Source organism: Dermacentor albipictus, chromosome 10 (genome assembly GCF_038994185.2).
Source record: "Dermacentor albipictus isolate Rhodes 1998 colony chromosome 10, USDA_Dalb.pri_finalv2, whole genome shotgun sequence".
NCBI lineage: Eukaryota > Metazoa > Arthropoda > Arachnida > Ixodida > Ixodidae > Dermacentor > Dermacentor albipictus.
The window spans coordinates 71,671,390-71,686,858 of record NC_091830.1 but is presented as its reverse complement, the minus strand read 5'-3'; the positions used below and the strand labels follow the sequence as shown (position 1 = coordinate 71,686,858).

The 15,469-nt window shown below is 45.9% G+C and overlaps 1 protein-coding gene across 2 annotated transcripts in view; it reads left to right on the top strand.

Annotated features, from left to right (window-relative positions):
• The first annotated feature begins 756 nt into the window (after positions 1-756).
• Positions 757-15,469, top strand: part of LOC135898274 (uncharacterized) — a 46,362-nt gene continuing 31,649 nt past the window's right edge. The window contains exons 1-2 of one of the 2 annotated variants that reach the window (XM_065427141.2): positions 757-888; positions 10,213-10,338. In XM_065427141.2, the coding sequence (XP_065283213.1) occupies positions 865-888; positions 10,213-10,338 (150 nt within the window). In that variant the 5' untranslated portion in view covers positions 757-864. Of the gene's footprint in view, positions 889-4,994; positions 5,106-10,212; positions 10,339-15,469 lie in introns of those variants that run through there. The other variant, XM_070527335.1, reaches the window with a different exon arrangement.

The following is a 15,469-nucleotide window of genomic DNA, read 5'->3' as shown; positions in this document are numbered from 1 at the left end:
CGCAAGCGTTACTGCGACAACAAACGCCGTGACCTACGTTTTCACCCTGGAGACCAAGTACTGCTTTGGACTCCAGTCCGCACCCCAGGCCTCTGTGAGAAGTTCCTTCCATGCTACATTGGCCCATACACCGTTGTGCAGCAAACATCTGCAGTGAACCATCTCGTCCGCCCTGTCCACTCCGTCACTGACCGGCGCCGCCGGAATGTCGAAATTGTTCACGTCTCGCGGATGCAGACCTTCACTCCCCGTTTAGATAATCTCTAATCTGCGGCCAGGCTGGCCGCTTCCATGACGGGGGGAACTTAGTGTAAGCACTATTAACGTACTTCGTCGTTTTCATTTGTACATAGCCATCATCATCTTCCCTGTTCTTCGACTTCTTCGCGCGTGAGCTGGGGGCGTTGCCATTTGTGGAATAAACAGCGCTGGACAACTTGATCGGCCTCGGTATTATAATATATTTTATTCCTGCTTCACTGAGGGGCGGTGTATAATTTTCACAGTAGAACCATTTTTATTCATGCTGCAGTTGATAAACGCTTGAAAAACGTAACCCTTAATCACAGTCTTAAATTGGATTTTTTTCCTGTTTTATATCTATTAACCGCAATCGAGCCTGTCACTTCGCGCAGCTCTGGAAAAACACAGAGCAAAAAAGTAAAACACGTGCTAGCTCTCGGCAGCTGTTCACCGCCCGATGCACACCCTCTGTACTCTCTTTCGGCCTGCCAGGGTGACTGCACGATAAAGCCATTTTGTCGTTCGTCGCTCAGCGGGCGTTCATTTGCCGGTAGTCTGTTGGCGAGAATAGTAGTGCGAACTCGCGGGAGCTGCGAACGCCATTTGCCCCGTAGCGAATCGATGGCGTCTCTGCGTCACAGTGCAGTAAGTACCCCCAGAATGTTTTCACCTGTTCCCGAGTTGTCAGGCAGCGTTAAACGCACTAGGCGCGTATTGTCAGCTCTGGTTCTTTTTTCGAAAGAGGACGAGAGTGTAGTGGCACAATCGGAAACTGTCTGAACCATTAGCTAGCGGAGGGAGCGATTTGGGGAATGAGCACTCGGTTTTCTGATCACTCACTGCTGACCGACAAATTTATCTGCTTTCGTGCTCCAAAGCTAAACTCTTCCTGCGAGGGGCAGGCAGGTATTTTGTGTAGCAAAGATTTCGATCCATTTTGTTGCATTACGTTCGCCGTACTGCCAATGCGTGGGTATTTTTTGTAGCATGCCTACCACAGCCGGAAATTCATCTCGCGCATGCTACCACTCGCTTCTGAACCTGCACGACTGCCAGTGAATCGCTGACTTGAATGTCTACCATAAGTGCCTTTGACAGCGTAAAGTACTTTGTTAGGATTGACAGTTATCTTGGAAATCCTGCTGGCATAGGCGAGCGAAACACGCTTAGCAGCCGGTGATTTAGCTACGAGCTATTAGGTTTCGAATGCTTCTACCTCGCGTACCATGGTCCAGTGTAATCTAGCGTCAGAAAGAAATGCACGCTTAGCTTTTTCTCGAAAAAGTTTCATTTTTTGCTCAAAACTTACGAGCCAATTCAGAACGATAGTCATGAACTTCTCAAGAAGTGGTACCGGGGTTCTGACCTATTCGAACCTATGTCGTGTGTAACGAGACTGAGATTCTAGAAGGCGCTAAATGTTGAACGAGAAACTGCATGGCCGATTCGCAAAGCGAAATTTTGTGCTTAATGTTTTCGACTACCAATGGGATCCAGAGCCCCTACCGAGCATGCAAACAAGGCTGGTATGCAAGAAAACTGACACCAAATTGAGGACATTGCCACGAAGCACATACCTACTTGCTCGGCTAAACACAGAGTTAGCGATAACACAAACTACGCTGTCACTCTCTCGGGCAACAATAAATAGTAGAGGTTGGTGAATATCAACTTTTACAGCGTAAGCTGTTATGGGTTCATTTGAATGGCCGCTTTGGTTGGCGATCGTGCCCACTGCCGCCGCCCCTGCCGCCGGTGCCCGTCCCAGTTATCGCGATGCTCCTACCCACTGTGCCGGATTGGCCTAGAAATGGTTAGATTGTCTTGAGGAAGGTAATGAAGACTACAGAGATGTATAAAAGAAATGATAGAATGACACAAATTCAAGCCCATTCCATCCAGAGAATGTGGATACTCAGTGGAGCTGTAAACATCGTGGTGAGAAAACTTGCGAAAAAACTTGGTGAGAAAACTTTATTGCAGCCCTCATTGCTTCAGGAAGACTCCATTTATTTTCAGGAATAGTACATCCTTTCGAATTTTTTTTTTCTACTTCTCGATCGCTGTTTGTCATTTTCAGGCCCTTTCAAGCCTATACAATTGGGTTGTATTGTTCTTGCGCTTTGTTACAAAATTTTTTTTTGTTGCTCAATGTTATTTGAACTATTTGTGCATGACTGACCGTCATCCTGCTGTTTTGCCAATTGTAAAGTAGTCGGGACCTCGTCAAGCTGTTCAAGCTTTTAGTCTCATACTCCTTCTATTCCAGAGGAAATAAAGTTGTTTGGTTGATTGATTGATTGATTGATTGATTGATTGATTGATTGATTGATTGATTGATTGATTGATTGATTGATTGATTGATTGATTGACTGACTGACTGACTGACTGACTGACTGACTAACTGATTGATTGATTGATTGATTGATTGATTGATTGATTGATTGATTGATTGATTGATTGATTGATTGATTGATTGATTGATTGATTGATTGACTGACACTCAGTAACGACGGTCACAATGGCTTTGTGGTCACCATACTCGCTACTGCTAACACATTCTTTGATAATGTTAAATCGCTACCCATGCGCCACCTGGTGGTCAGTTGGGCCGGATCCCTGTGGCATCGCAAGTGATATGTCTGCAACACGAAACGCGTAAGCCGCTCCCTTTTCGGTCCCGACACATCCACACTCAAATCACCGACGCCCACAGAGGTAGTGTCATCGCAACTAACCCAAGCACAGTGATTGGCCATGACCTTTCGAGGCTATGTAAGCGTATATAAAGTGCATTTGTTTTAAGGGGAGGTGCGCCTCAGAAATCTCCATTCACTTTTCATGAAGCTAACTGATTATATTTATGCCAAACATAGCGTTTGCTCTCCAATCTTTATTTTTTCTTTACTTTTCCGCTACATTTTTGTCACTCTATAGAGGGAGAAAAATGCCGTCGCTCATGCAAGCTTTGGTCTTCTTATCAGGCATAGGAGACTGTTGGAATGTGTGACACATTTCTGTTTATCAGCAAATAACTGCAATTAGGCTTAAAAACTATTCTTCCTTTAGTTTTAATATACGAAAAAAAATTGTTCCTGCCTATTACTATTCAGAACTTCAATTAGTGGCTTCCTAAAAAGCACGTAATTAAAGTTGTAGAAAATACAATATAGCCTAGATACCGCCATTTTACACAGTTTTGTATTTCTGCATGAAAATTTTGAGAGATATAGGGTCAGGTTAAGCGGGATCATAAGTGCAAGTACAAGAATTTCGCTCCACAAGCAGTGAGAACAGCTAAACTTGACGAAAGAGAAAAACAAAGTGAATTTTACACCTAAGTATTTGTGGTTATTTACTTCATTTAGGCAAATTCCACCGAGAGGGTAACAAAATTCCGAGGGAATGTTTTGTGTTGTAAAGGACATGCGTACAGATCTCGTAGTGCTAACTGGCATGTGCCATTCTTTGCACCCGTTCCACACTAGCTCGAGCTCCCTGTTTAATAGCAACTGCTCAGCGTAACACAGAATTTCTTTATAAATAAGAGTCATCCGCAGAGAGCTTAATACTACATGAAGGTTAGCAGTAATTTCTTTAATAAAGATTAAATGGCGTTATTGATGTGGATGAATCAAAATGAATATTTTTATACGCTCAGGGATATTTCACTGGTTGCGGGGCTAGCGCTTCCACGTAATGGGGACTTGCGTACTGCCGACATGCCTGTGGTGCTGTCCGGCGACACAGGTTTTTGGCGCATTCCCTCCGAAGCTCTCCAGATCCTAAAGAAAGCTGGTCGACAGCACTTCGATAGCACCGCGATCGTGTGGTTCCCCGCGCACGTCGCCACCCCCCACTGACGAGGGCCCCCCCTAACTTGAACGAGGTAGCACACCGCTCTGCGCGAGAACTGACCCGCCGCGCAGAATCGGAGACCGCCTGTTCGAGTTCGGAACTCCTGGTTCAAAACACGCGCGAATGCTTGGTAAGGTACAATGACATCAGCAAGCACTACGAGCTAGGCAGCTGGTCACTGCCCTCTCGCCCCAAACTAATATGTCGCAAGGCAGTCGTCTGGCGACAACTGCAAACACAAACCTTCCCCAGTCCGGTGTGATTGCGCCACATTTTCCCCGCGCAATACCCGAGGGCTCATTGCAAGTTGTGTGAGGAAACTAGAGCGCCGCTCACACACATATTGTGGGAGTGTTGTGTTATATCAGCTACAATGGCAGTAGCTCCGGACGCTCTTGCATCGAAGTGGGCGGCCGCTTTCCGCAGCTCTGACCTTAAGACGCAAGAGTGGGCTATCCACCAGGCCCGAGAGGCGGCGAAGAGGCAAGACCTCGAAGTGCCCTCTTGGGAGACCTGAGCCCGGGTCGTCAAACTTTGCCGGATTTAAAATAAAGTTATTTCTATGCATTTATTTTGTCCGCCATAGTGAGGTATAGACACGGGCGCGCTTCAATGCCGGCCACCTGCGTCACCCGATCGCTTATATTTTTTCTGTTTCCTTAGCATTCGTTCGTTGAAATTCCACATGCCGACATACAGCTGTGCGCCGCAATGAAGGCAGAGTGACTACATGTACCGTTTCGACCGTAGGCATACATAAGTCCGTAAAATTACTACGCTGTTGAATGCAGCGACTTCCCCTGTCAACTAGGGCGCTCCATTGCGAGTAAGAGTAACAGTAAGGTCGCTAGCTTTCATTCCACAATCACTCGGTTCATTTACAGGATAAAACTTTTTAGTTTTAATGCGATTAGCATCCGTCTGTCTGTTTGTATGTCCGTCCGTCTGTCCGTCCTCTGACGCCAACCCAGGGACTCATACAGTTTACCAGCTTGGGCCACCAGGTACGTGCTCACATTACTGATGCCGTCATGGTCATTGCGTCGTCGTTGTTAGGACTTGGTCGTCCAGCCCGCATCATTCTGTCCTCGTCACGCCATCGCGTCATACAGTCGTCATGCGTTTGTTGTAGCGTCGCCGTGATGTTTGCATGTTTATTGTGTCAACGCCATTCCATCGTCATCGTCCTCCGGCTCTCGTCATGTGGTCGTCGTGACTCGTCGTGAGGCGGCCTTTTACTCCGACCCAGCAGAGCAAGTTGCCCATTAGCTTGGGCCGCTGCCTAAGTGCTCGTGGTTGCGATGCCCCCGTTGTCGTTGCGTCGCCACTGCTCCAGCTTCGTCATCGCACTCTCGTCATGTTGCCGCTGTCCCGCAATCGGCCCCATACAGTCGCCAGGCACTGGTCATGCCATCGCCGTGATTGGCGCCGTCATCATTCTATCTTCGTTACCTGACTTTCGTGATGCCTTCCTCGTGATGCCTTTTACTCCACGGCTTCTATTTTATTCCATGGCTTGTAGACTTGAACTGTGAAGTCCTCACGTCCAGTTCATCGATCTGCTGAATGTTTATCTACAGCGTGTGGAAATCTGTGAAAGCACTTCGGAAATACATCGTATCCCAAGCCTGAGACTCAAGAGCTTATCACTTGGTTATTAGATACCGGTAAACCAGTGAAGCTACAAGTACTCAACTACTCTTCTGTTTCGCGAAGAACCTATTTTCCTTTCTTTTTTTGCTTTTCCGCAAACTTCATTTAAATGTTCTTCCCCAATGTTATATATCAGAACAGTGCACTTTATTCTGATCAGCAAGGGAGAAGGAGGAATCAGAATATGTACAGACAGCCTTATTGGTTCTCTCCCCCTTTCCGGGCACACCAGGTGACGCTCAACAAGGTTCGGAAATAAACAAAAGTACAAGTAGGCAGTCTGTGATGTACATTCCACTAAAACAGAAACGAAACGACTGAAGATGACAGAACAAAGAAATCTGAAACATATTGTTAACCAAAATGTAAAGTCACGAGAATGCAATTTAGCTAAAAAAAGAGAAACACACGCACTGAAATATACCTTACTTGCACTCTACTCAAAGGGGTCAAGTGTATAACACAATCGTTCGCTATTCATTGAAACAGGTATTCGAACTAAGATAAGAAAGTACTTATAGATATCAGCATTAGAATATTCACGAGCGTGCTTGTTTTATCTTTCTCGGGTGGCCACTTTTTCACCGGCTGACAAAGGCTAACCGTTATCGCTCAGTGCAGGACGTGCCTGCATGTAACGGAAGTTTCTCCAATGTTATCGATGGTTCTATCCGTTTTCGCTTATCACCGAACCTTATGTTATCTGAATGTATGCGCGACGCGAATTCTGTAGTACTTTATGGAAGGCAAGCGGGCGTCAGCGATTACTCTGGAACTTTCGATGACTCATGCATAAAAGCCGACGTGCGTGACCCGCAGATCAACCTTTGACGATCGCCGACTGCGTTCGCCGCTATCGTTGTGCTTTGAGTGTGACTTGCTTTGTGGGCACAGGTTCACCTAATAAAAAGTTTGGTCATTCACAGTTTTGCAACTGTTTTCTTCATTGTCACTACAACGTGACATCTGCTGGACGTGCTTTTGAGTTCATGTGCTGGACGTCCCCGTCAATCCGACACATCAAAGACAACACCAGCATCGCCCCGGACCACTGAGCAAGCCACAGGTTGCAAAACCGGGCCCGGGGGCGCGGACTTCTACCTCACACGACAGGAAAGATCGTGGCCCAGTGAAGAACCACAATGGCCACCCCACTGTCACCCATCGTGCTACAACAGCGCATGGAGGCACCGACCTTCCTCTGATCATCGTATGGAGACGCGGAAAGCTGCCTGGAAACGTATGAAAAGTTTACTACATTTAACAACTGGAACAGCGAGGACAAGCTGCGCCATGCTTTCTCATTGGAAGACGCTGCCAGGACGTGGTTCGAGAGTCGACAAACCACCTTAACAGGGGGGAAACTATTTTGCCTCTACTTCCGGCAGACTTTCACGACCGCTGTGCACAAACTGCGAGCGCGAGCTCTGCTGGAAACCCGAGGGCAACTACCCAATGAGAGTATCGCCATCTTCACGAAAGAGATCACCCGCCTTTTCAGAGTCGTCTATCCGGAAATGTCAGAGGAGAAAAAAAGCCCGCTTCCTGATGCAGGGCGTAAAGCAAGAACTTTTCGTCGGACTGATCCGTAACCCCCCGAAGACCGTAGCTGAGTTTCAGACAGAGGCGACGACTATTGAGAAGACGCTGGAAATGCGTACCCGCCAACACAACCGCCAAGTTCTTTCGCCGAAGAGCGAAATTCAAGCACTAGGCTCCGACGAGCTTCGAGAGACCATGAGAACCGCCCTACACGAGGAACTAGACAAGATGTTCCCTTTGACGAAGCTTCGAGCAGCATATATTGCTGACATCATCCGAGAGGAGATTTAACACTAACTTGGGATCCCCGAATCGCAGCGGCCTCAGCCGGAAGCGATCACCTTGGCCGCCGTAGCCAACCGTTACACTCCTCCTCCGCACCCGCACCAGGGCCCGGTAACGTCGCAGTTCTATCGTTCGCCGCCACAGCCACCAGCTTGCCCTCCCGTCGCCCAGCGCAGCCACCTGAGCAAGACAGATGTATGGCGCGCTCCAGACCAACGTCTGCTCTCTTACCATTGCGAAGAAGCGGGCCACGTCTACCGCCGGTGCCCATACCGCGACTTAGGACAGCGAGGACAGCGAAGCACGTCCACTGAACATTATAGCATCGGGCTATTGAATTACTTATTCCTTTATTTGAGTCATACTATATTGAAAAGATTTATTACTTTCTTTTATTCATTCTATATTTAAAGAAACCAGATGAGAGAAATATATTTGGTAAGATGAAAACAAGATGACTTAAAGTATGGCAACCACAATATACCAGTCTTCTCAGGGTGAACTAAAGAGAAAGAAAGGAAAGCCTACGTGCAGCTCATATTATTCATGAGTAGGAACTGCTCATAGCGGTTTGTGTGACTGAGAATAATCTAATAAGGTGAATATAGGAGACCATACGAGTCAAGCTTTTCATGCACTATTCGAAATCACGGCTTTTTAAGGCGTGAAGCAACAACACGTTCTCTAGTCTGACTCGGATGGATAAAATCAGAGAAGTGGTAGCCATACTGCCTTCGCAGTTAGCAGACACCGTATGGTCTTGGGTAGTTTTGCATAAACAGTGGAAACAGTCCGACAAGAGGTACAGGGGGCCCCAATAATCGCACGGGAAAATTTGTGGCAAGCATTATGGGCCTACCGCTAGCGTGTGGATAAAAGCGTACGCGTGTGCTGCCAAAACTTGAAGCTTCGCGAACGCTGCTGAAAAGTCTGAAACAGCACTTCTTTGTGCGGGTTTACAACGGAAAAACCACGCGGAAAAAGGCCAAAGACCGAAACGTACAGAAGGGTTTGGCAGGATTTCCGAGGAATCGTGTTTACGATTAGAATTCGATTTTTGCTCGCGAGTGTGTTAGCGTGCCATCGACGTGGTTGAGGGTACAGCAGGAAATAGCCTATGGCGAACACGGTGTGTCCACATAGTCATGGTGCACTTTTGAGCGGTCCCATAAAAGCAACAAAAGAAGATAGAAACGCTAAATTTTCAGCGTATACGAGTACAAGGAAAGCTCTCCTGGTTTCTGTAATATGATGTGCAAGGTTGTGCGCACTCGGCTGACGACGCAACACCACGAAGTGCCGCACAGGCAGTGATGCAGCACCACCAAATGCGCCACAGCGGATCGGCCTACGCCCACGCCACTCGAAATGTGGATGGTACAGAGGAACGTTCAGTGCGTTCTGTGGCTTATTAAATTCAAATCCCTAACCAAACTGCAACGTACTTGCAGTTGCAGTGTTCCTTCGATAGCCTAGTCAAAACGAGTAATTGAATACTTGATACGTAAAGTTACTGTATGTGCGGTAGTTGAGAATGCGTTCTTGCGTGCTAGGATACCGTCTTTTTTTTTCTCTCTTCTTACTAGCGCTCCGCCAAGAGTCTGTTGTGCGTGTTCAGTGTTTTCAATTTTGTTTTTTTTTTCTTTTTCACTCTACCATAGTTGTATTTCGTTGCAAGAATTCTGCTACGTGAGTTTGTTTCATTTCTGGGAAATACGGCTACAAATATGGCCTTGGTTATGTCTTTGCTTCGTTCGAGCGACGGCTTTCGGTCGCGAGAAGAGCAGAACTCAAAGCTTTTGTTGTTGCACATCTGACATTTCACTTCATGACACATCAATTACGAGCTACTGTGTGTATTAAAATCTAGCCCGGCCTCAATTTTTGGTCGACCTCCAATGCTATAAACGCTACCAAATGGTCAGCCGATTGTAAGCAGATAGAAAAAAATAACTATTCGTCTGCGAAGGCACCATGCAACATCTTCGAAACACGCATTTTCGATTATCAAATCACGCAAAATTTTATCCCATGCCGACACAGACAAGTTCGTTCTCTACCGAAGAAAAGCAGATGTGTCGAAGACGTCTTGAAGTGGACTAACGTCTGAGCTTGTTACTACCAACATGTCCAACATTTGCGACTTCCTTTGTCTTCCCCTATATGATAATCATTGTTACAATCATTCCCGCGCCTTAGTGTGTCCTAATAAATTCAGCTATATCTTTCGCCACCTCATCGCATCGGCCTTTCTGTTATTAGTAGTTTATCATTAGTAGTTATTATTAATAATAGTAGTAGTAGTTATTATTAGTAGTTCATGCTAGTAATAATAATATTAATATAATGATTCATACGATGTCCTCCTATGTCACCGTTCATCCCATCAATCAGTGGTCATTGATACATATACGTCCGCCTGCGAAAATGGAATTACTGGACACGTCATCAACCTCTGAATATTTTTACTGCGGCGAGCGTTGTTATTTGCTACGGATAATGAATTAAGCCGATCCTAGGCTAGTGTCACTCTTCCCAATAATATATTTAAAAGCGTATATCTAAAGGCCAATAAACTTACAAAGTCCTGTCATATTCATTCACTCAGATTCCTTTATTGTTGTTCTTCAGATGCGTGCGAAGATTGTTAATGGCATCGTCTATTCACCGTACCCTGACTTGGAGGACTTCAAGGATGTCTCCACATTCACCTACTTGAACCGAAGATTGCAAAACTACGGTGACAAAACGGCACTGGTGAGTGAAATGCAACAATTCATTTCAGTATTATTATTCCTTCTACATGCGTGGAGTTGAATACTGCTGCATGCAACAATAGCAAAAATTTAGCTACATAAATGCGTTGATACGTGGGATATACATATAGTCCGGAGAACAGCTTGACCGAATGGATAAAACAAGTTTATTTTTCAAGAATGAGCCCTCTAAGATTATTTCATTTCTTCAATGAACTGAAGGGTCCTATGTGTAGCAAAGTGTGCCATTTTTGGGGGTACATCGCCGACACACAGCTCGGATGCACTGAGGGCACCATTTTGCCTTGTGCGCACAACTGATAACGTGGAAAGTGCAGGCCTGACACTTCACAAAGAGTCAAAAAACTCTCCCCGTGAAAAGGTTTCCCTCTTGTGATCTCATTCCAATTTGCATGTCATACTCATTTTTCTGTGCCTAGCGACCAACGATGGTTTATTGCAGCTGCCTAAAGCCTCCTGCCACCACAAGAACGCACAGGGACACAAGTGGTGATAATAAGTTAACTTTTTATTATTCCTGTATGTCTTAAAATATTTCAAACACAAGCTACAACCCTTGCACCACGGTTCACAGATTCTCAATATTTTCGTTTTCGATTTAGGAAAACACAAATTAATAATCTCCTTCTTCTGCTACGACACGGAGAAGCTATAGGGCATACGGTTCAAATTATTTAAATTATGATAAAGGGTCTCAAGCGCGACAAAAGTTAGCCTGCAGCCCCCACCCTCATTTTCCATCAATATTAGACCAAAGTATTTGCCCGTATTTTTTTATTATTTTACGAGCTGTATCACTCTACAGCTAGGATTTCAAAAGCACATTAACTACCCGAGATATATGTCTTCCGCATACCTCACTCCATAAGAGTGTGCGAGTACTCTTCCAGAGGCGAAATTTTCAAACCTGCATTTTCTTCCGAGCACCATCGAGGACAACAGCGTGTCTCAACCCGTTTTCACGCCTTCCTCTGTTTTAGATATTCTGTAGAACGTTCTCCTATCTTAGATATTATTTTCTATACGTCTGTAGTGAAGGATTGGTTTGCATTTTCAGTTTTCTTCTTGTTTGATTCTATTTTTTTTAGTGCCCAGAAAGCAAATAATTTGAAACATCTTTTTCTTTGCATTGCTTTATACGTCTAAAGCGAGATGTTGCGCTGTTTCCTTTCCCCCAGACATTTAGATTGGTACATGCCTGAACTTAAGTAAATCAACACTCTACGATATTTGGGGCCAACAAGTGTTAAAGATGAGGCTGATTGCTAGTATGGATTCAGTAGACCCGGAACTGTCACGCCTAATACCAGCCACTATTGAAAACCCCTTAAGGCTATCCGCGAGTAATGGCGTTTTGCACGACCAGCCTCGGTCGAGACACGTGGCAGCCCCGTAGGTTTGATGGAAAAGAAGTGCACACGCAAAATACTGTATACGGACCCTCACAGCGACGGCACAAGTGCGCTTGGAATGTCCATATAACTGATATCGCAATAGAACGGTGCAACCGGAAATGCGGATGATGCCGAGCGACGTGCGAGCCATGCGGGAAGAAAGTAAAACGGACGTAAGTAAAATGAGGCAGGCAAAAAATTGAAAAAAAAAGTTTGCAACCTGATGCAGCGATCAGGCAAGCGGGACTCGGTGTGTCTGCAGCTGTGCTTAGGGGAACAGGAGTTTTTGGCTGGTGACAACTGGCTCGGAAAAGGGAGTCACAGGCAACGCCTTCTCCCGGCGTCCACCTGCACCGAAACAATGTGCTCATGATCTCGTCTGTTATGAAGGCAGACCAGGGATGCTGCACGTCACCGCTCACCAGACCCTCCGTTATGGCCCGACAGCCATGGCATAGCCCCTTCATGGCATAGCCCCTTCATAAAAGCAAACATTCTCATCCAGCGGACGTAGCACTAAGCTAAAACGAAACGCCTACGGCGTCCCCAGAAAGTAGGCCCCCCAGTTGAAGAAAAAAATTCATCTCGGTACAGGAATCATCACCTTCTCCAAAGAGCAATCTCTGGAAACACTTCGTTTTTTTTAAATATTTTCTAAATGTGGGAAGAACAAACCGCCATAAAATGCTGATTCAGTTTTGCATATGGATATATAAACATTTATTTGAATATACAAAGAGTATAGTTAACACAGGTTTTTGAAAAAAGCAAAGAGATTGGTGTGCACAACCAAACAAATTTTGGTTGTGCACACCTGCACAACCAAATTTTTTTCCTTTTGTTTGCCGTCGGGTGTAGGCGCACATCTTCCTCTCACTTTCCTTCTCGGAAAAAATGACAGTACAAAAGTCGTTACGTTACAACATACATTTCGCCCCCTCTCTATGCTCCCGATCTACATGTTTTAGAGCTTTGGTCTCATGAAAACTTGTAATGTGAACAGGCTTGTGAAGTTCACAGCGAAATGAAGATAAGAGCATGTGCCCCTGTTATGAATGTTCTTGTCAAGTGGCTCTCTGATATTTTCGCACAACGGAAAAGTTAGTGTGAACCTCTGTAGCTAGCCTGCGAGAACCAAGCATTTCTGTCAGGTCACGTACAGTGAGAGTGCTTTCAATATTACGAGCCAGTTGGAGCAACGGTATCCTAGGCACAACATCTGCCAAGCTCAGCACATGACCCTAAGGGCACCAATAATGTCTACATTATCTTCCTACCACCAATACTTGCGAAAAATACCGACCCTGGGAAACCCAAGCTGACGCTGTACAAGAATTCTTGATCTGATCTTTGCATAGGACACAGCTGGCATTTAACGTCAGTGTCATCTTGCATAATCGAGAGCGATCATTTCTTCGGAAAGCAAGACGCCTGTGTGCCCATTCTTCATTGCTTGTATGTTGACACAACTGTATTCTTTTTAAGCTGTATTTTCACTTCACGTGCAGCAACGAGAAAAATAATGCCAGTCCATCGAGTCATCTTAACAAGGCCAGAAGTTTGTGGTGCATGTCGAGACTTCTTTTCCATGCGTCACGCATCTTATGGGCTCTTGTAGCTGCATTATGAGAAATGACACTGGTTTGTGAGACAACTGATGCAGAGGTCAAACGCGAGCGCGCGAGCCAAACACTCGTAGCTGTGCACACCAAGGCACGGGTGAACGCTCATACGGGCCTTACAGTCATTCTGTATTCGAGCATTGAAACTGTAGTGACGTAAATTGTGGGCGGCTTTAGTATAGCGCAAGTGGCACCACGCTAAACACTAAATTATAGCGGGATGCCACTGCGCACGCGCAGAGCGCTGCAGCAGCTATGCGCATAACGTGCCTCCGCTTTTTTCTGAATTCAGCAAGGCCCGCTAACACTCGCAATGTACGGAGGCTAAGAAATAGCGTCGTCGAACATGGCGGCTCCCATGGCTCTCTCTGCACAGTGAATTCTTGCGATGGCTACGCTCTCACTCTCGTTGATCACCAGCCAATGTTGGAATGAGCTTTCGCTTCCGCTAAACTCACCTGAAACGCTAGTCATGAGCGCGTAGCGCGTCCAATTTCAGAGATCGTTGGGCGATTCCGGCGCCCCTAGGCCTGTCGAGACGCATCGGTGTAGCAATAACATGATGATTGCTAATGCGCGGTCATGGCTTGGATACGTTTGTCGCGAAGATGGCACTCCCTCTTTGAATGGCATGCTTACGTTTGCGTTCCCGTATGTTAAATTAAATGTCTTGATGGCAGGCGCTTAACATACGTAAGGCAACAAACTCAATTCTAAAACTGCCTACTGTGTAAAAATGATGCTTTGACTTCTCTTGACTAGATGGTGAGCTAAGCCAGCTTTGGAGCTTTGACGACTCGCACGCAGTTGGCAGGGTGAAATTTTGCGCTTCGCGGGGCATCGTTCTTTTACGCTGCACTAAAACTCTATCGAATAGCGCGCCGCAAAGGTTTGGCGTGCGGAAGACGCTAACGCTAACGCAAGCATTTTGCGCTATGCTAACACTGTTCATGGTTATATTGCGCTCAGTTTTACACAGACGATATTAAGGAAGGACAGGACGTGGACGGACGTAGCGCAAACTACCAACTGTTTAATAATGTTAAATAACGCCCTTATATACGAGGAGATATGGCGCGAGGGGGGGGGTATAAAAGATATGACAAGTTCACGGAATGTAATCATAGTTCGGGTCAGGCATACGTGGTTCACTGGCACCCGTTCGCCCTGGCAAACTCAACCTCAGCTTTGATAAGCGCGGTGGACGGAGTGCTTACGCACATTTCTTTTTCTTTTGCTATCGCAAGCGCCTCCCATATTTCTCGCTCCGTTTTTGTTTTTGATGTGCCAATGACTGTGGCGCTTTCTAGAAGCGGAGAGCATTTGCATTGTTTGCAATGTGCAGCCAGGTTGCTGGGTGCTGTCAGAAGCTCGCACGTGTATCTGTGCTCCCGTAACCTATCATTTAGACAACGTCCAGTTTGCCCGATGTATACTTTCCCGCAATCTAGTGGGATTTGGTAAACAACTGAAGTTGCACATTCCACGTACTTTGTCACGTGCTTAGTTTGACAGATCGTAGCACTAGGGTTTGCCTCTTTGGATCCTGCATTCACCCTCTTGCACATGCCTTTTAGTTTTTGTGGAGCAGAGAACAGAACTTGAACGTCATGGCGTTGGGCTGTCTTTTTTATCCTATGTGACAAGCCATGAATCTAAGGCAACACCACGCGCTTTTTCAATTTTTCTTTTTCCTGTGTTTTCTGCCTTTTCCTGTTGGTTCTGATTTCGGGCAACAAGTTTTCACAGATTTGCACCACCATGCTATTTGGGTACCCGCTGTTTCGTAAGCGGCTTACTTGTAAATCGATGCTCTCCCTCACCGCATGGCGGCATGATTTTGACTCATGCCATTCTAAAATCATAAAAAGAGGCATCGCAAAGGCTTGCATCAGTCAAGCAATTGAAAAATCATGCCGCCATGCGGTGAGGGAGAGCATCGATTTGCAAGTAAGCCGCTTACGAAACAGCGGGTACCCAAATAGCATGGTGGTGCAAATCTGTGAAAACTTGTTGCCCGAAATCAGAACCAACAGGAAAAGGCAGAAAACACAGGAAAAAGAAAAACTGAAAAAGCGCGTGGTGTTGCCTTACA